At 39.3% G+C, this 22452-nt stretch overlaps 1 protein-coding gene across 2 annotated transcripts in view; it reads right to left on the reverse strand.

Moving 5' to 3' along the window:
• Positions 1-22452, reverse strand: part of CNTNAP2 (contactin associated protein 2) — a 2044831-nt gene that overhangs the window by 1406238 nt on the left and 616141 nt on the right. The window contains exon 2 of one of the 2 annotated variants that reach the window (XM_027101624.1): positions 21201-21311. The exons of the other annotated variant lie outside the window; for it this stretch is intronic. Within the exon in view, the coding sequence (XP_026957425.1) occupies positions 21201-21311 (111 nt within the window). The remainder of the gene's footprint in view (positions 1-21200; positions 21312-22452) is intronic. 2 annotated transcript variants of the gene reach the window in all.

Genomic DNA, 22452 nt, shown 5'->3' on the forward strand with positions numbered 1-22452 from the left:
AAACAAAATATCCAAAGATATTTGGTCCAGCCTTCACTGAAAGAATAACATTCTCTCAAACGCCATGCATGAATCAATCTGGTTCCATGAGAAGGATTTGCCTGCAGCCGTCCAAAACAAAGATCCTAGTTCTTCATCAGCAGAAGCAGCAGCTCTCTTTGGGGCCTGACGAAGGAGTTTTGACTGAGCACACCCCAACACGATCTTGGTAAACATCAGGCAGCGTATATACGATGTTCTGGAAATGAAAGGATGCCGCTCGAGTTCCATCTTCTTCGACAGTCAACAAAGCTCCTTACTTTAAAGAAGCTCCTCTTCTGTTCCCTGGAGTTGTAATCCACACACTAACTACTCTTCTTAAGCTTCAAAGCATACTTCCTCACACCCCTCTGTGGTTGAAATCCAATGCTGGGCCAGAGGCTGCACTTATCCACTGGACCCCCTCCCCAGCAGCCTCAAGGCTGGAAGAAGTACTGACCCTACAACTCAGACACCCAAGAGGAATCCCCCAAACCCTGTACTTTCCTGAAGCATTTCTAGCACTAAATAACAGCTGCCTCATTCCTGTCTCCGATATTATTGCTTTTCCTGATAAACTAAGGCTGCCCTGTGAGTTGGTATCAAACACTTAGCTCCCTCCCTCACCCTTCAATTATTACAATTCTGTTGTCTTCCAGCCACCACTTGGCTTTAACTGAATTCTGACGCTTCCCCAAAGATCAACGTCACCGCATGTGGTTATACACTGCAAATCCCAGGAGTCAACATTCACGTAGACCTAGACTGACCGATACATATGGCTACCGGGCACTTGACCTGTGGCCAGGGAGACCACCACCTGTCCGAGAGAATGAGGAACTAAATTAAAATGTTTATTTTAATTAATTTAAAATTTTACATTTAAAAACTGACAATTCAGTTATTGGAGGGCATGCTCAGTATTTGGGGCACAACTTGGGTGTATGAGTCTAGCTGCCCAACAATAAATTTTATGAAACTTAAACAGAGATTAAATATTTCTTTTCTTTTTTCTATTTTTATTTTTTGCCATGCCTCATGGCATGTGGGATCTTAGTTCCCTGACCAGGGATCGAATACATGCCTCCTGCAGTTGAAGTCCAGAATCCTAACCACTGGACCTCCAGGCAAGTCCCTAGATTAAGTAATTCTAATGAAACCTTCGGAATTAAGATGTGTTATAAATGTAATATACATGCCATACTTTAAAAACTTACTACGAAGAAGCAAAATATCAAATTAATAATGTTTATATTGATTACATATTGAAATGATACTTGGATATATTAGGTCAAATTGAATATATCATAAAATGTATTTCACTTGTTCCTTTTTACTTTTTTAATATGGCTATTGGATAATTCACAATTACACATGTGACTCACTTTATATTTTACTGGATAGCACTGTCATACACCATAAGGTAGAGGACACCCTTTAGAGTCATGCAGTGCACAACCCACAAAACCATATTTGTTGGATTTATCAATGACAATGACCCCTCTGCAGTTCTTAGGACTGTCTAGTAGTAGCTCAACATTCTTTATTCTTATGGCTCTAGAGGACCATTTTTCTCATTTTCTAGAAACATCTTCAAATGAAAGAAACAAACAAAAAACACACAAATTCTTGTCCATTGAGGTTAATGCCATTAGATTCTACCACTTTCTACCATTTTTTGCTGTCATCTACTGAGCTTGCGGTCACTTCCCTCATTTCCTGAAGACATTAGAATCTGACTCCATTTTCCTGTTGAACTGAAGACCTGTCTTCATGGTGTCCATGCCAATAACTCATCCAAAATCACACTCTCAGGATTTTTTGACCTCTTCATCTTTGATGACCTTTCACACACTGTAATTATTCTCGATGGCCACACTCTGGACTTAGTCATTACCCAGATGTCTGATTTCTCTGAAATCTTATTCTTCAAAAGCCGATTATCTGGTTATAATCACCTGTTCTCCTAGTTGTTCCTTGTCCTTGGCTATATTATACATGTCTTTGGTCGCTAAGAGACCTCCTTGTCATGACACCTCCACTTTCAGTCAGGCTTCTTGGAGCCGCTCATGTTATCTACATATGTACATAATCCTAAGGACTTTTATCTGACCATACTTAAATTCCTGACATACTGAACTTCATGTAATATATATCTGCAAAATTCCAACCTGTCTTCTCTCTTCTACTCCTGGGCAAATAAACACTGCTACAGAAAATGACAAAATTTTACACATTCATGCCTCTTTAAAGTCATGAAATTGATGATCTTCAACAACAAGTGTGCCTTAAGAATGTCTACTAACATTACAGTAGTTTTGGTTTGAGTTCTCTATCATTTCTTTCTATGTGCTTTCCAAAAAAAAAAAAAAAAAAATCTATAAGCCCCTCAATCCTTCCCTATCTGCTCATAGCAGAGTTTCCCTTAAACTTTAGTGTGAAATCTACAGTTATTAAGTATGATTGTCTTTGAATTCTTTTCTCCTCTCTACAAACTCCTATTATATATCCACATGATTTATTACCGCTTTTCCTCTGGTATCAGAGGATAATTGTATCCTCTTATACCTGTTTAAGTCCAACTCCTGTATCTGTATTTATAATGAATAATATCAATACAGATAATAATTAAAGCAACCTTCATTTCATGACAGCTAACCTTGTGCCAGGTAACGTGCTGAGTACATTACAAAAATTCATCTCATTTATACCTTACAAAAATTTTATTAGGGCGATATTATTATACCCATTTTATGTATGAAGAAATAGAGTTGAAAACATTTAACGACTTTGCCAAAATTGCATAGCTTATAAGTTGGAAGAACAAGTTTCTAACTCGGGTCTGAATTAATACGAAGGCTGTGGTCTTTAACATCGTACTATAGCAGCACATAAGAGAGCCCTAGGATCTCTGAAACCTTACTCCATAAGTTGTGAAGTTTCTAGACTGTAATTTCAACTAACTCTCCTCTTTCTTGGGGCTTTTTCTAAAACATTCTTAGATCTCACTCATACTAAAGAAGAAAACCCAACTTGGCCACATCCCATCTCTGGTCTTATCTAATTTTTCTTCTTTTCTTTCATCCCTAAATCCTGAAAATGGCGTCTACGTGTGCTGTCCCCACTTGCTCATCTTAAATTTATTCTTCTACTCAGAAAACTTTGGGTGCTTCTTCCAAAATTCTACTGTAACCACTCCTGTAAAGGGCATAAGTGACCATCATATTGACAAACAAATCTATGGGATCTAGTCTTCATATTATGGGAACTCTTAGCTGCATATGACTTTTTAATTTTCTTGATCACAAAGACACCCCACTCTTGTTGTTTTGCTCATTTTTTTTGTGATCTCCAAGTTTCTGTGAAGGCTTACTCTCCCTCTACCCCTTAAACACTACATTTTCTTGGTTCTATGTGCCCAGTTCTTCTAACCCCCTGCTAAATAACTGTAATATTTCCACTCCAGCATTTTTTCAGAGACCTTGTGCACACCAATATCTCTTGAATATGATTAACAGCTAATTTCTATCTTGAATTTCTACTCAGTATATGTAACTCTGAATCTTCAGATCTCTCTCTCTCTCTCTCTGCTTCCTTTCTCTACCTTAATTGTTGGCCTCGCTGAGTGGCACAACCCTCTTATTCACCAAAGATAGAAACTTGGGCGGGAAGTTCCTTTATTCTTGCCTCTTTCTATGTTTTTGTTATCTCACATATCCAACTACCATTTCCTTATTGTTTTTTCTCTAAAATATTTTATGAATTTATCATCATCTCCTTCTTTTTAGAACTGTGAACCAAGGTCGAGTTATAAAAGTACATGGGGAAAAAAAATGAAGGGCAAGTGTCACTGGGAGAATCAGTGAATGAGTGGGAAATTTTTTGTGGGGCTTCTAGATAAGGCTTCTAGAAGGTGGTGTCATTTGACTGGGAGCTTGAAGGAACTGAGTGTGATAGTACTGCAAATGGCATGTTAGGCCAAGGCAGCAGCAAGTACAAGAAATAGCAGGGAGACCTGGGTGGCTAGAGAGGAGTGAGAGACCCTAGGACGTGAGGTCAGAGAGATGATGGGTATAAGCAGACAACTAAGGCAAGAGCTTATAGGTCCTTGTAAGGACTTTGAGGGCTTTTACTCTGAGTGAGATCAAAGTCTGTTGGAGAATTTTTAAGTGGAAGAATGAGAGGTTCTTTTCTGATTTTCAAACCATTACTGGGGCTTCCCTGGTGACGCAGTGGTTGAGAGTCCGCCTGCCGATGCAGGGGACACGGGTTCGTGCCCTGGTCCGGGAAGATCCCACATGCTGCAGAGGGGCTGGGCCCGTGAGCCGTGGCCGCTGAGCCTGTGTGTCCGGAGCCTGTGCTCTGCAACGGGAGAGGCCACAGCAGTGAGAGGCCCGTGTGCCACACACACAAAAAAAAACACGATTACTATACTGCTGTGTTGATAAACTGTTTGGGGTAACCAGAATGGGGCAATAATAGAATCAGGGAATAAAATTGAAAGCAGGTACTATCTAATCCAGATAAAATAGGATGCTGGATTAGCCCAGGTGTTAGTTGTGGATGTGGTAAGAAAGGGTCGGATGTTAAATCTCTTTTAAAGGAAGAGCTGGTAAGGTTTGCATGTGGGAAAGAGAGGAATGATGGGAGATTCCAAGATTTCTGGCTCAATTAGAAGGTGGAGTTGCCATTTATTGAGATGGAGAAGATTCCAGGTCAGGATCGGTTTAAAAATCAGGGCTTTGTCTTGCTCTCTAGCATGACAATCAAGGATCTCAATGATCCGACCTCTGTCCATGTGAATCCATACTTCTTACCACATGCTAACTCTTGCTTTAAGCGCTAGCAAAACCAAATTACCAGCCGATCCTCCTTTAACAAACACTGTTTTTGACTTTGATATCTTGGATTATATATACTAAACTCTTTAGATGAGATTCTACAAAGTAAATTCTATTATGACTGTAACCTCCTTTAAGAACTATTCCCTGAAGTCTCTTCAGCAAAATAAATCATCTGTGCTCTATGATGCCATAATAACCTTCATATTTATATAATTTCACTGCCACATGCTGGTGTAATCCTTATGCAGTCACCATGTTCAAACCACGCCCCCTAACCCAGCTCCTCAGTCTGTGAGCTACTGAATGGAAGTTCATTGTTTTATATGAAACTAAAACAAGTTGGCATTTAAAAACTATTTGAGCAAGGGGAATATATAAGGAAGGAAAGAAGAGAGGGAGAAAGAAAAGAAAGGAGTAAGTATTTTTGTCTGTTCTACTAGAAAACTCAGGTCTCTCAATGGAGTAATGGGGAGAAACTCTTTAATAATCCTCTTCATTAAGATACACGTCTAGGGCTTCCCTGGTGGCGCAGTGGTTGAGAATCTGCCTGCCAATGCAGGGGACACGGGTTCGAGCCCTGGTCTGGGAAGATCCCACATGCCGCGGAGCAACTGGGCCCGTGAGCCACAACTACTGAGCCTGCGCGTCTGGAGCCTGTGCTCCGCAACGAGAGGCCGCGATGAAGACTGGCCCCCGCTCGCCGCAACTAGAGAAAGCCCTCGCACAGAAACGAAGACCCAACGCAGCCCAAAATAAATCAATAAATAATATTTTTAAAAAAAAGATATACGTCTATGCCACTCTGATTTACACTCAGATGTCACCCGAGCCTTCTCTAAATTTGGATATTGAGACACTCACCAATGTGCTTCAGACAAACAGTGATTCTCCTCATAATGATGATCCCACTTGAGCGTTCCTAAAAAGTTCCCTTGTCAACTCTTCAGACGTTTAAGCCCCACATGCAAACGTATCTGTGTAGTGGCGGTGTTGCTCATTTCAATGCCTGTTTATCGACTGACTGGGCTCCCTTATTCCTTCTAAACTGAGCAACATTTCAAGTCTTATTTTGTTACTTACTTAGTCTTCTCTATCAGGACTTTCCAGGTCCTCACCTGTGTCACTGTGTATTAGAACTACCTGAGAGGTCCGGGGTTGAAAGAATCGATGACGTCACCACGGTCTGGATTACCACTCTAACAGACTTGGTCCTAATCCATTTGTGCAGATGCCTTCTTTGAAAAGACACAGCCGAATGTACCTTGTTAGCCTTGTTTTGTTGAAGATTTAACAAATCTCAATTTGTTAAAATTTAGATTTACATGCAGCAGACGGGTTTTTTGGTTTTTTGTTTTTTTAGCACTCGTTTTGTCCCTTCTTTTAGATACAGGATGTCTTAGTGATAAAGAAAAAGAAAGATTGCCAATGTTCTCTCCCAGTCTGAATAAGTCAGAGTTACATAAATGTTTATGCATAATGAATGTCTAATCGAGGTGCCTGAAATATGAATAACTGTACTATTCCGGACTAGAGTGAGATGGAGAATTCTCATTCGGCCGCAGGATTTTTATTTCCCCATCTGTGACTTCTGTTATTCCCACTCTTGGGTGTGAAACTAGCACAGGTAAAACCTTAGAGCTTCTGAAGGAATCAGTCTCACTTTTTTCCATACCAGCTAAGCCATTCAAACACAGAAAAGGGCTTCCCTGGTGGCGCAGTGGTTGAGAGTCCACCTGCCGATGCAGGGGACACGGGTTTGTGCCCCGGTCCGGGAAGATCCCACATGCCCTGGAGCGGCTGGGCCCGTGAGCCATGGCCACTGAGCCTGAGCGTCCGGAGCCTGTGCTCTGCAACGGGAGAGGCCACAACAGTGAGAGGTAAGAGTACCGCAAAAAAAAAAAAAAAAAAAAAAAAAAGTAGAAAAGAATGGTAGGGGGATATTCCTGTGAATTGAGAACAAAGTGAACCTCAAATCTTGATGAATCCAATACACAGAAATAGAATAATCACAGAGTTTTAGATTATAGTCTCACTGAGAAATCTATTTGAATTTAAATGGTTGGCATTCCAGAAGCTGATTTACATGTTCCAGGCTGTTAATAAAACATCTTGCCTCTCTATCTCTCCTTAGTGAATCCTTGCCACTTTACTGATAAATTGCTAAGGAGAACTGATTATTTCCAAATGTATGTCATATCAATAGGAAGGAAGGTTCCAAAGCTCTCACAATAAATCGATATGAAAGTACAACAAAAGACCAGCATCCTGGGCTTCCCTGGTGGTGCAGTGGTTGAGAGTCCGCCTGCCGATGCAGGGGACACGGGTTCGTGCCCCGGTCCGGGAAGACCCCACATGCCGCGGAGCGGCTGGGCCCGTGAGCCATTCCCGCTGAGCCTGCACGTCCGGAGCCTGTGCTCCACAACGGGAGAGGCCATAATAGTGAGAGGCCCGCGTACCGCAAAAAAAAAAAAAAAAAAGATCAGCATCCTTTCTCTCCATCTTCCTCTGAAGAGTACGCCATGTCTCTCCAAGTGCTCACCCCCAATGCCGCAAGAGGCACAGTGGGTCCTGGTGCGCGTCTGTGGGCTTTGCCCACTCACACTTCTCCTCTTTATGAACCACAGGAAGCTGGGCTATAGACTAAGGAACCCCAGACCAAATCATGTAGATCAGGCAGTATTTTTACTGGAGTTGCAGCATTGGACATACCCAACAAGCATCCCCAAGATGGGTCCCTGGGGTGTCTCCTCCCAAGTCTGCCTGCAAGTGTCTGAGAGTCAGGCACTCACTCCTGGGGAAGAGGTTAGGCGGCTTGCTGGTTATACAGTCTCTCTCTTCCTCATGCCTGTTGCCTAGTCAGTGCTAGCCTTTTCAGTATAAGACCAATAAACACTGCTTGTTGTTGAAAATACAACTATTTGCTTTCTAATTTCTCTTTCAATTGTGGAAATTCAAATACAACAGTTCGCATTGAAACCCGAAGGCATTTTGTGCTTCTCTGAAATTCTCTTTAGAAAATTATCTTCCGTCATCCATGATTAAGTCTTGAATTTTATGTCGAGAAGCTAGATAATAATAATTTTGAAACAATTGGTCAAATAGCTTTTGATTTCCTTATGCCAATACCTGGTATACAGAAGTTGGGGGAAAAAAACAGAATCAATTCCCTTGGCAGTCTCTACAGGTTTCCAGAAAGTATGATCATTTGATGATCGTAACAAAATGAAAGGCAAGATGTAATACTGCTGAAACCTTCACTTGGAATGGAAGAAACAATTCAGGGATTGAGAATGATCATACAGGGGGATATTGTTGTTATTAATCCCAGGTTATTCCCATGTCATACCAAACAGAGATCCAGTTTATGGCATATCCAGCACATCGCAGACATTTTCCATTTTGTGGTTGAGTTTTATCTCAGTTATTCATTTCCTTCCCCTTTGTACAGACTTACGGCTTTTTCTCCATGTTAGTGACTTTAAAAATATTGCTTCTGTCCGTTTCTAGCATATTGATGCACACCAGTAGTTTTTTCTTATTTCAATTCTTTTCTGGGAGACAGAATGTTGGTCTCATTGTTTTGTTCCAATCTTTGGCTGTTCTCACATATATAATATTTCAAGTGAAGTAATATCTTCTTTGCCTACCACTTGATACCATCCAAATACAGAAACAAGACTGAAGGAATGTAGATTTTTGGCTAGGCTTTGAGTGTAGGGGGAAAAATGGGGGGGGGGGGTGTATGTTTTACAACTATATTATTATATGTAAATATTTAAAACAATGTCTTTACTACTCTTGGATTATGTAAGACAAAGATAATATGCATGCAAAGAAATCACACAGTCATTATATACTCAGAAATAAAATAGAGAAATGTGTCCGTTTATTTTCTAAGACACCAGTGGGAAAAATTTAACTATGTTCTAAAACCAGCTCAAATAGTATTCCAATTTTTCCTAAAGAGAAGCTCACATAGACATGTGAAGACATGTGGAGAAGAGAACAGTAAGTGATTTTGAAATCAGAAGAGGCTGTTCCAAATGCTCAGATCTGCTTTCTGTTAGCTGTAGCCATGGGCAGGAATATAAACTTTCTTGAATTGAAGTTTTCTTATCCATAAAACTGAGTTTTATTCCTGCTAACTTCTTTCCTAGGGTTTCTGTAGGGCTCAAATGAGATAATGTATACATGCCAGCGTTTTTTTCTATCTGTATTTCATCTCTGCTAGGCACCGTCCTAGATGCTGGGTACCCACAGATGCAGGAGACGTAGGGCTTATGTGCCACTCACACCCCTTCTTGTGGGCTCAGAGAAACAACTCTATGGTCCAATACCGTATACTAAGTTCTGAGATAGAAAATAACATGGCGCACCTCGAAAGACAGACAGACACCTCATTTAGCCACCAGTAACAACTTTTTGACAACTACTGAAGGACAAGCAACTTAAAAATGTTGATGCTGTGGATGAAGAACGATCTATATAATAAAAAATCTGGAGGCCAATAGGAGCTGCTGATAACTTAATACAGTTTGAACCTAAGACGTGGATTGATTGGGGTGGGGGCATTGCTGACACCCTCTGGTTTTCTGGCCTCCCTGGGATGCATTTGTTGTGGGTTGCCTGCCCTTCCACGGTGAGGAAGGGGTCATGATTTCTACCCTATGTGTTCCTCCTGTTGGAACTATTCAAAGCACAATTTAATCATCCTCTTTCTGGGAACTCTATTTGGAACGCATGGCCTTATCCAAACGTAAACTGAAGAGACTCTAACGACCACTTATGAATCTGTAATATCACAGAAACACATAGACCACATGTGCTCAGGCACAAACCTTCTAATATAAAACAATTCACCCTGTAGGCAGAACACTCTACCTGGCGGCAGACGTCTGGTGACGTGGAGGCGGCAGGTAAACTTCAGACGAGGACCCTCTAACTGGAATAAAATAGCATTGCCCACTGATTTTAAAGTGGAAAACGGATACGAAGGAAGTAAATTTCAGAAGCTACTGAGGGACAAAACAAAGCAACATAAAAACGTACAACTCGAATTCCTTACATTGCTAAGAAAATAAAAACAGCTAAGAAAAAGTAAAAGTGACCCTGGGGTAAAAACCAGAGGAATAAAGCTTTCTACAATTTGTGTTTACATTTTAATGTTAAAGAGGCAAGAACGATGAAAGGAGACTGTCTTGAATGTCAGCAATGTGCATGTCAAACATACATCTCGGTTTTAAAGCGAGGGTTTGAGTAAACAGTGCAGATGTGGATGGCTTATTTGCAGAGTATAGGAAGGGCAGGACGCTAACAGAAGCTGGACTGCTTTGAATTGTTATTAGTGACAATATTTTTAGCATTCGTTTTGCAAGGCATGAGTATAAAAGAGAGGGCGGTTCTAATTTTTTTATTCTTCCCGAAGAAAATTGGGCAGAAAAAGTCCTTAATTTGCTAAAGGTATTAAGGCAAGGGCCTATTCATTCTGATGAGTATGACCTAACCAGGTTGCTAATAGAGCCATTACTAGATTAAATCCTCCCAATTGTCTTGGAAATAATTTGGCCTGTTTTTCCTCTTATTGAAGGAAATAAGGGAGAAGAGGCAAATAGGCAAAAAGCATGGAACTTTCTCTAATCATAGGAGAGTAGATATTGAAAAATGATGAAGAGTCACTCGTCTGGTGTAGAAGGAAGGTAATTATAGGGTTTGAAGTATATTTTTCACATGTGTGGTTGTTTGTGCCCTAACCTTGTTGAATGCATGGGTCTTGGGCAGTGTCCCTCACTGGGCAGTAACCTTCCTATGATCAGTTGATGTGAGTTCCCCACACAGCAACTTGTATACATGCCGAGCTCATTTCTGGCCTTTGTTTCTTCCCAGAGGCTACAGTGTTGCAAATAGGACACAGAGTGTATTCTTTATGGGCCAAACACAAGGACTGATAGAACACGGACTGTCACCCAGAGGCACCTGTTACCAGGTGGATGCAGCAGCTAAAACTGAAAGCCTCATCTGTGAAAGAAATATCCTGAAATAAGAAGGGCATGCTTTACCAAATCAACATCATTACCCTGATGGCACCTATTCCACAATTTTGAAAACACTGGAAGATACCAATGGGAACATTTCTCAGTTGTTCTGCATGTACATTCTAAAAAACGGATACTTATAATTGTTTATTTAGAAATGATGATAATAATGTTTGCTATGGTCACTTATTCTCTATTACTGTCTGGACTCCAGTTGGCTACAACAGTGACTAAATAACTTGTGAAATATTTTTTTTTGAAACTGAAAAATGTTAGCAAATACCCACTTCTGATTTAACAAATCATCTCAACAGAGAAGCAGTAAGCCTCTGAAGTTTAAAGTGGATACAAATCTATGCAATAAATATGATTCAGTACATCTGTTCAGAAAATATTCTTTGAGAGTTGAACATGTCCATAGTACTGTGTTAAAGTGCTTTGAGATTGTGTGAAGAATTCTATTTTTAAGATGAATATTTCTGATATGGTACAAATCATTCACATAAATTCTCCACCATCTTGGCAGAAATGTGGAAAATATTAAAGCCTCTCTTTGAATAAAATTAGCAAATAGCAAAGGAATAATTAAACATTTAATCTCTAAGCATATATTCTGGAATGGTTTAGAAAGAAAAATTCAACTTATAAAAACTTTATTTCATAAATGTTTTCTCCCAGATATCTTAGCTACTTTCAAAGTTGTTTAGTCGGAAGTATCTCTGTGCCCAGAGGACGAAATAGTCCAGACTATGAGAATCTGTAGTGGCTCATTAAGTTCAAGACCAGGGAGTCTGATCTTGGCTACATGGTGAGGGTGTTCAGAGATGACGAGGTCCTAGGGATCATCTCGTCCAAGTTTCTCAGTACAGAAGTGACATAACTAGGGAAATTAAACAAAGGGAGGAAGTAACCCAAGATCTCTCCAAGGGTAGAAGGGAAATCTAGTTCCTCCAACTCCATAGCAGCATATCCAAAAGGACATATTTAATCAGTGTATCTTCTCAAAATGAATAATTATTTAGCTATATTTCTTTGCTCATTCAGATGTCAAGACTTCCCACCCTCTATGTCCTAAACTTTATAAGGCAAGTACCAAACAGCATGGTTTTCAATAATGCGTGTAAAGCGAAATTACAAAGCGCATTATCTCAATTGATTATTCACATATCATTTTAGACAATCAGCTATTAATACTGTGATATAAAGAGAGTGTTCGAAAATTAACATCCCAGAGCCATTTCAAAGATGGAGGCAGGGGTTAATAGAACAGCATTGATTCTCGTCCAGCTTATGATTTTGTCAGCGGCAAATATCTTGCTATGAACATGGCAAGATGGCAAATTCCTAAAAATAATTAACCAAAATTTCTTTACTTCAAATGCCCCAAATCTAAAAACTCCCTTTCTCCAATTAAACCTATCTGCTAAACCAAAAATCATCATCCATCATATTATTATCAAAGAGGCTTTAAAAGTAATATTGTTAGAAACACAGTAGTGAACTCATTGGACACAACCGTACTTCTAAGCATATTAAACAAACGCTGTTTAAAACCATTGATGTGCAGAATGTTTGGCTAGATTTTATAAGAGCTTCTTTCAAAGTGAAAGTGTGTTCTACTGGCTCTAAAGATGTTCCACGATAAAGAGGCTCTCTTTGGTTCCCCTAGAGAGGACCACCAAACAATACTTGCCTGGCTGATTTAACTGTGGAAACGTTGCGTATATATGTGTTGTGTGTGTTCATAGCTTGTATTCACATCACACACCTTGAGAAACAGTGCTCTATGGGAAATGCTACAAAACCCAGCATAGATTTCCATGGGGAACACAAAAGAAGGTATTAAAATTCCAACATTTTAAAATTTGATGCCAAGCAGAAACATAGTAATATTATTTGCAAATTAAAAAGGCACGCCTAAACAAACTTCTGAGTTATTCCCCAGTAAATATGCTTCCAGCATTTTTTTGAAATGATCAATGATACAAGTATCAATGATACAAATGTATCCTGTATTGCACATTTAATTTTGTAAAGCTCCTGATGAAGCCAGAATTTTGATTTACATTTGAGAATTAAAATTAAAAAATAAATAAATTAAAACTTAGAATGTTAGTTAGATGGCAACTCTCATTCAATTGTAAAGGTGAATACAAAGACCTACTGATAGCTTTGGAAGAAATCATTTAAAATACATTTTTAAAAATAGTCAAAATTGAAATAGATGAAGGGAAAAATGGTAGTTTTTATTCTCCCTAAAGTCCAGAACAATTCTTTTTGGCTTTTCTGAGTATCATAAAATTAATAAATATATATTAGATTGGATTCTATAAGATCTAATTCAAATGACATAATTATAATAAGAACAAAATAACGTTTGAAAATCAATGACAAAAATTCATTTGAATTGAAAGGAGTTTGAAGTGAAAGAGTAGGGGCACATTTAAGTAAATAGCAGTCCAAAATTTATGTAAAATATCATGAAAAATGTTTAAATGTTATTTTATTGATCTTTCGATTATTATGATATTTTTATGTTACATGATGATAGAGGAAAAACACATTGGAAAATACACAAATTCTAGCAATCACTTTTTAGGGAGGCATTGCTTTTGTGATGAGAAGAATATTTCATTCAATCCATGTTTTAAAATATTAATATCTGTGGTGTTGTTTTAGGAGTTGAGAGTAATTGATGAGAAAGAGACTAATATTTAAATGCAATACAGTTTGTGTCGATTATTTCATTTAACCTTCCAATAGCTCTGCAAAATTGTATAATCGATTCCATTTCAGAATATAAACAGGGGTACCATACCTGCAGGATTACCCTGGTGTAATTATTAATAGCACTGTCACTCTCAAAAGTGCCTGGTTTGGAGGATAAGTCATATAACCATAACCATAGAAATCAGGAAGCTGAGATGCAGAAAGTCAAAATAATTGACTAATACCATCCTCATCCTTGGTTGATTCCATATTGGGACCTAATTATGCATGCATACTGTCATTCTCTTTCCACTGCTTAGCACTGCATGAGAAGTGCCTAAATCATCAGGGCTTTGCAGGAGAGTCATTCGAAGATGAAGAAGTATAACCAGTCCAAACAGGAACGTCAAATATTCTGAAATGCTATACTAGAAAAACAGTTCTCTGGATTTTTCTGCTCCTAAGGATTTGCTCTTAAAAGGCAAATGTAACACTTTGACCAATGAATTCATACTAAAGTGACAATGGATTACCAGTGAGTGGATTAAGAGAAATACAGAATAAGTGGTAGAGGCTAGAGAAGGAAAATAGTGGAATGGAAGTTGCCAAAGGGGACGGAAGCTCACTGATTGGGAACTTTAATCTATTTCATAATTTAAGCCTTGATGTTATAGTCTAAGGGAGGAGCTTCCTAATAAAGGTTAAAGACACTACCTGATCGGGCAGATACTGATGGCCAGGCCTGGGCAATGGAAAACAGAGGAATGGATCAGGGGCTGGAGAGAGCCGAAGAGCACCAGCCGGAAGCATTAATGGCACAAAGAAAGACAAAGTTCTCAAGGAAGCATTGTAATTGCCTTCCCAGTTCATAGTGTATCAGCTACGCTATGTTCTGGGTTTAACTAGTTGTGACAGATCCTTTCACTATTTAAGTTAGAAAGAGGAGAAAGAATAGAAAGAAGAAAAGGAGGGGCATTACAAACGTAACTAAGGGAGAAGAGAACTGACGCTGCAATAGAGGAGAGAAAATTTTGCTTTCCGGAGTGGCAGGAACAGATCTCTGAAGAGCAGAGGGAGGTATGACGACTTGCTGAGCCACCTAGGAGCTGCAAGAGGCGGTCCAACATGTGTAAGTGTATAAGTGTGAACTGGAGAAGAGGTTGGCATTACGCTAATTACTAAAGCTCTCTCTTGGCCAACAGGAAGAAGAAAAATGACTAAAGCAATGACTGGACCGAGCCTAGGCATCAAGGCATGGTAGCAATGATTAACTTCAGAGGTATATTTTAAGGAAAGGAAAGGACTACAGTTCTTTTTAAGATACAAGTGTGGGGACTTCCCTGGTGGCGCAGTGGTCGAGAGTCCACCTGCCGATGCAGGGGATGCGGGTTCGGGCCCTGGTCCGGGAAGATCCCACATGCCGCGGAGCGGCTGGGCCCGTGAGCCGTGGTCGCTGAGCCTGCGCGTCTGGAGCCTGTGCTCCGCAACGGGAGAGGCCACAGCAGTGAGAGGCCTGTGTACCGCAAAAAAAAAAAAAAAAAAGATAATCAAATTTTCATTTTTGCATGATTATTCTGCTATCTTTGGGGAGAGCTGATCATATGAGTATGAAGCAGAATAAGGAAATCAAACATAAATTTATTCTTATTTATTTCTTAAGTAAGAAAATGGCATTAAAATGGAAAAGAAGATTAAATTAAGGTCTAAAAACAGATACTGTTATAGGCTGGATTGTGTTCTCTCAAAATTCAGATCTTGAAGCCCTAACCCTCCAGTTACCTAAGAATATGACTGTATCTGGAAACAGGGCCTTTAAAGAGGTGATTAAGGCGTACATTGTGTGAGTATGTCACAGAGAGCTGTAGAGACGAAACGAAGACCCAGAGACCAGACTCAACACCCACCCTATAATGGCTTCCTGTATGATCACCTGATTCTCCTTTCTGTGCGATTATAACATTCAAAAGTAATCTACTTGGGGCTTCCCTGGTGGCGCGGTGGTTGGGAGTCCACCTGCCGATGCAGGGGACACGGGTTCGTGCCCTGGTCCGGGAGGATCCCACATGCCTCGGAGTGGTTGGGCCCTTGAGCCATGGCCGCTGAGCCTGCGCGTCTGGCGCCTGTGCTCCGCAACGGGAGAGGCCAGGGCAGTGAGAGGCCCACGTACTGCAAAAAAAAAAAAAAAAAGATACAAGTGTGGACATTAAGTGACCTGCGCCAGCGGCCTTTCCAGATGTCTCGTATATACGTATTCCTCCCAGAAGAGTGATCATCACTTCTATGACCTACAAACGTAATCTGTTCTCCCTGCTGGAGGAAACAAAGGATACAAAAGTACAAAACAACACCACTACAAGTCTCTGCCCTGGGTTTAAGAGAGAAGACAACAGGTTCCTAAAACAGGAGGAATTATCCAAGAAGCAAACCCGAAAACAAAAAGTCTGAGGAGCAGCAAGCAGTGAAGTATCTACTAAGTAAAAGTAAGTGGCAAGAGGGTGAAAGAAACTTGACTCAAACTTTCCATCTCGTTGTAGGTTCTATCTCTGGGTTAATTCAAATGCGGCACTGATAATGCTTCATGTGTTTTAATCAGGAATTCTTTGGTAAATAGGAAGACAGATTTACTAAAATTAGCTCAGGCCCGAGGAGGTGATGATTAGAATTAGAAGGGTAAGTTTCACAGGCTCAAGCAGAAGTACAGCCAGAGGTGATGGCACACAGGCAGCAGAATAGGGATGAGACCAGAGACTTTGTCCATCCTTTACGTGGACGTATGTGGCCTCAAGCCTTCACTTCTTCTCCAGCAGCTGCTTCACTCCTCTCTGTCTTATTTACATGCGGCCTATCGTGCTCTACCCAGTAGTCCTCTTGGTTCCTAAGTTTATGTCGCATAAATGAAACAGAGATTCTGATGACATCAGTTGAGATCGCGGGTTCTCTCTCATCACCTGTGGCTAGTGGGGGGAAGAGAGGACCATGTGGTAGAATGACTGTCCCTTTGGGGCAGTAGAGAGAGGATGACTTCTACAAAAGGCACGTGGAGTAGAAAGTTGAGAGTTTGGCAGGAGAAATGATTGGCATTTCTAACTTATTCTATCTATCAAGGTTGTTGTGGCGATTAAGGGACACTTAGAACATGTGTGAAAGCATTTTATAATCTGTAAAATACTATGTAAATGTCAGGTGGTGGATACCTTCCACAAAACTCTCAAAGGGCTCATCATATCTGTGCTACCCTTTGGAAAGAGTAATCCATCTCATTGCTATTGACTCAGAATGACACAAGACTGGGAAAGCTCCAATGCACTAAGAATGGGAAGATAAATTCAGAACACAGATCACAGGAGGTAGGTACTGTTTTAAAACAAACAAACAAAAATGAAAACAAAAAGAAAACCGTTAAAGCAGTAGGCTCCAAAAGACTTGATAGAATTACAAGTGGATTTTTTCATTTAAACATCACATTTCCTCCCAGTTTTGTCATGTTCTGGTCCCTGACATCAAGGTTGTAGCAGATGGATTTGTACTGCAGGGACCCAAAAGCTAAACTCCATTCTATAAATGTGTGTCAATCTGTTGTCTGAATGTACATTTGCATTTATATTTTGCTTTTCTACGTATTCATAAATCTATCACTCCAAAATGTATTTGAAGAATATCATTTAAATAAATGATAAAAACTTGAAACAATGTTTATCAACATAATATTCAACTGAATTTGTTCTTTTCCGTATTTGTATAATTAGCAAGTTACATTCTTTTCTCCTTCTCTGGCAGGATAATATCTTCCTGCTTTCAGATGGTTATGTGGTGTACGTATCAGATGATTCTTGCCAATAGTCAAGTAAAAAAATATATCACTAGCATTTCTTTCTTCCCTGACATATACCTTATTTTCTTCTCCCTTTAGAATTCTCTGCTTTATTTTTATGATATATAATTTAAGGTATATATTTATTTTTAAGATATGTAATTTTGTGCTGCACTAAAAACAAAACAAAACAATTCTCACCCAATGCTGGTCATTAGCCATTTATACCTTAGCATGAATCTCAGTCAACATGGCTCCTCTTCCAAGGGCATTTGCGTATAAACTTTATAACGGAATAAAAAAGCTTCGGGGCTTCCCTGGTGGCGCAGTGGTTGAGAGCCCGCCTGCCGATGCAGGGGACACGGGTTTGTGCCCCAGTCCGGGAAGATCCCACATGCCGTGGAGCGGCTGGGCCCGTGAGCCATGGCTGCTGAGCCTGCGCATCTGGAGCCTGTGCTCCGCAACGGGAGAGGCCACAACAGTGAGAGGCCCGCGTACCGCAAAAAAAAAAAAAGAAAAAAAAAAGCTTCTTTTTTTTTTTTTTTTTTTTTTAATTGAAATAACCGTATGTGGAGTTCTTTTTGGTTTTTCCTTGTAGAGGAAATAACCCTCCTCTCTGATGCTGGCTACCTTGACCCATACTGAGGTTACTAACCTCAACCAGGGTTAAGCTAGCCCTGTGCATGGGTGTCTTGTATGTACACGCAGAGGCAGGGCAGTGTGAGGAGTGGAGACGTGGCCATTTGTGTGACAGTCCCAAACACGTAGATAGTGTGGGGTGGGCTGGGTGAGGAAGTTATAGGCAACTATGCACATACACCACTGAGAAGCAAAAGGGGTCTTTGGGAGAGAAAAAAATAAGTAACTAAACCTTCCCGCATAACAAATATTGATAAAATGGACCATAGGCAAGCATAAATCTATAACTATAGCACAGACAATGCTTTTTCCCAATGAACTACAACATCAGGTTTTTACCCTAACACATGATAATGCCTTGTATCAATAGTCAAAGATACAATTGTATCAAAAGTCAAATAAGCTTCCAGTCAAGCAACTAAGAAACCATAAATTGTATTTTATAATCATTTGCCTTCAAAACAACTCTCTTATTGGAAATGCATTGTATCTGTACCTCTATCTATGTACATATATGTATAGGTATAGATGTATACATTCTATAAACTATAAAGAAACTTATTATAAAGAAAGTGAAAACATTCCCCAAATCCCATCCTCCAGGTTTAAAGAAAGTTAACATTTTAGAAGTGTAATTTCACTCTACATATACGAGTAGATAAATAGATAAATAGCTCTAAATAATTCAAAGTGACAACTTGTACTATTTTAAAATGAAAAAATATTTTAACATAACTTCACTAGAATGAGGACAACAAAAAAACTGTTGATGTTTCTTCATAAAATATATTAATTCCTAAAAAATAAATAAATCTGCACTTAAAGTTACGCATCTAGTGGCCTCCTGTTCTGAAAAGTTGGGGGCAGGGGGAAAAGCACACATCTAATCCCATAGTTTGGTATTTTTACCTTCTTGCATCTGTAACATTTATACTCTGTTCTACAACTGTAATTCCTAAATTATCTAGTCACAGTCTTACATTTAAATGAATTCACTGCTCAGTACACATCATTGGACCATGGTTTCTTTCTTTCTTTCTTTTTTTCACTCATCTCACTGTTGGTTGGATCGTTTCATTTGTATTCCCGAAGAGGTTGTACGCTTGACATAACTTGCTCAAATTCACTGGGTATAAAATTCATCAGTCATATTTTCACACAGAACTTTCTAAAGAAATATTTTGAGACTGCTTCCTTTCATTAAAGTTGTTTTCGATCTCTCAATATCATGACACTTCCTTTAGGGAATATCACATCCCCTTGACATCTGGGGATCTATGTATTATTTCTTTTCCCTTTTATATTTTGTTCCACATTTATTAGTGCTAGGCTGGCCTGCATCATAATTATGATTTTGGGTATGGGAAGTTCTTTGTTTCATGTTTTTCTATCTATATTCTTTTTTGTTTTTTTTTTTGGTTTGGACTTAGTGACTTTTATGGAAAAGGAATATTTTCAAATTTTCATTACTTTGACATGTTTAAGGAAAATTTTTTAAAACTTGTAGTTACTCACCAGGTCTCTCATGCCCATAGCCTGATGAATATCACATGATGAAATAAGCGTAACTACGCAGATACAGAGAACAGACTGGTGGTTCCCAGAGGCGGGGGTGGGGTGGGGAGGGGTTAAGTGAAATGAGTGAAGGGGGTCAAAAGGTACAAAATTCCAGTTATAAAATAAGTAAATCATGAGGATGTAATATGCAGTATGGTGACTACAGTTAACAATAACGCACTACATATTTGAAAGTTACTAAGAGACGAGATCTTAAAATCCTCATTGCAAGAAAAAAGTTTGTAACTGTGTATAGTGACAGATGTTAACCAGACTTATTGTGGTGATCATTTTGCAATACATACATGTATACACATATGAAATCGTTATGTCGTACACCTGAAACTAATATATTGTTATGTCAATTATACCTCAATTTAAAAAAAAAAAGAGCTCACTGAAAAAAATAAAGCAGCTGATGAATACTACTTTTAAGTCAAAGCTGTATATATATTTAAAATTTATTTCCTCTACCTCTGTCAGTATATCTCTTTCACCAAATTTTTTTTTTTTTTTTTACTGATTAAGGTAGCTTCACACTTGTGTGAATTTCTGTATATATTATTCTACTTTTTCTTTACATGTTTTCGTCTCCCTTTTGATCTTTCGGAATCTCTCTGATATTTTTTTCTCTCTTTTCTGATATTTTTTTCTTTCTTCCCCTCTTCATTTTTCTTCCCCTTTTGGGTTTTCCCCGTTCTCTTTTTTTTCACCTTTGTTTATATTTTTTTCCCTCCCTCCTTTTCCTTCCTTCTTTATTTTTTCACATTTTTTTCCTGAATTGGTTGTGATTTAAGCTTAGTATTTCCTGTTTTACTGAAAAAGAATTATGGTCTTTGTTAGCTGATACATATGTATCCAAGAAAATATTGTTTCTTTCCAAGCTGTCGTTCATTGATATTTATATCAGCATTCCTTTGAAGCAAAAGAGGTTTAAGTTTCTGTTCTTAATCATCTTCTTTTATTCTCTATCAATTGCTGTCTACTTTGAAATCATCATTTACTAATTAATACCATGTCTTTAAAGTCCAAAAGTCAAATTTTAGCTGCAAATGTACACAAATTTTTACATGGCTTTAGTAACAAAGCTAAATTCTGTGTGCTGGGGGATAAATTGCAAAGGGTCCTGTTTTTTCATCCTGCATTTTCAATAGAAACCAAGTGTGTACATTAATAAAAAGGGAAAAAAGCAGTTAATACAAAGTATTCTTTTTTGTGCATGGTACACATATTTGGAACCAATTCTTTTTTAACTTCTTTCTAAATGATTTTCTGATTAACAAGCCTTTCCTTAACTCAGAATTTTTATGTCATTTTGAATTCATTATCATAAGCAACTCCAAAAATCCTTCCTCTTTAATTTGCCGTCTCTTATTTCTAGCCCATTTTTTTCTATATCACTCCACAATACTGGCTACAAAAGAGGTTTATAGTAAGCGTCTATGTCTCTGTTAACAAAAGCGGGGAGAATGATTTTGGGGGCCAGCTAATAGCTGCTGTACAATAAAATATACTTTAGAAATGCAGTTGTAAATATAACACGTTCCCCTTTAATACATTTGTCGACAAATGAAATAAACGTCGCCTTACCCCCTCGCTTGTTGATCTTGGCATAGCCAGGAGAATAGCTCCCAGACATAGAGGATGAGCTGCTGAAAGCTACATGGGGGAGTCCAGACACAAGTGGCTCGTCACATTTTTCTGAAAAGACAAGAGAGAGAGATTCAATAAAGATCTTTAAATATTCATTGGATAAAATGATTTGTTAAAATCATTTGTTAAAATAATCATTGAATATAGTACAAAATTTAAAATCTATCTAGCAAATGATTGGAATTTCGGTAACTCAACTATGATCATTCTATAAGCCACAGGCACAGTTTAAACCACCTTCTGATGCTCCAGAGTTACAACCATGATAGAGTGCTTCATTCTGAGGGGCCTCAACACAGGCCTGCTATCTCAGAATCACGAATAACATTGCGGTTGTTTATTTCCCAAGCTTTGGCATCTCCTAAAAATCTTCAGTTATTTATTCATTATAGGAATTCGGGGTTAGAAACATGGAGACTGAAGGAGGGAAGACCAGGAGGAATAATATCCAAACTAAAAGATCAGGAAAGAGGTGTCAGTCAGAGAAGACAAGATAATCACCAACACGAAAAGCACTGCTGTCTAAAAAAATTAATCAGTTCCCATCATACTTGACTAATCACAACTGCACTGGAACCAGGTGTTCCCTCAATTCTCCTCCTCGCTTGGCTTCTACACTGCCATTAACTTTCTTTCCCTCCTCCTTTACTACTGCTGACTCTCCCATTCCACTTTGATGGACTGTTCTCACCTTCCTAATGTCTAAATGTTAAAGGGCCCAGGACTCAACTCTTGGGGTTCTTTTCAGTCTCCTCTCACTCTCTGGGAGACTGCACCACGGTCCATGTCTTCTCAGACTGGAATATCCCAAGTCCTGCCACCTCATGTCATCTGGTCATCTGGTCCAAGAAGCCATCCGCGATCACTGCTGTGAAAGACTGAATAGCCTTCCTGCTTCCTCCCTTGCTGTAGTCCTTCTTCACACAGTAGCCAAAGGGACAGTTTTAAAAATATAGGTGGGTAAGGTGGCTCCTGCGCTCAAAATATCCCCTGGCTCCTGTTCTCAGTCACTTGGAATGAAGTGCAACGTCTTCCAATGGCCCACAGCGGTCCCTGCACTGATCACATCTTCCAGCATCCTTGTGCTTTGCTGTCCAGTCACCCTTTCCTTCTAACTGCAACAACAGACCTGCTCCTGCCCTGGCCTTCGCTGTTACTCTTCCAGCGACCACAAGCCTCGTCCCTCACC

This window comes from Aethalodelphis obliquidens, unplaced genomic scaffold, assembly GCF_003676395.1.
Source record: "Aethalodelphis obliquidens isolate GAN/ISIS:26980383/991018 unplaced genomic scaffold, ASM367639v1 scaffold5, whole genome shotgun sequence".
In the NCBI taxonomy this organism is placed as follows: Eukaryota; Metazoa; Chordata; class Mammalia; order Artiodactyla; family Delphinidae; genus Aethalodelphis; species Aethalodelphis obliquidens.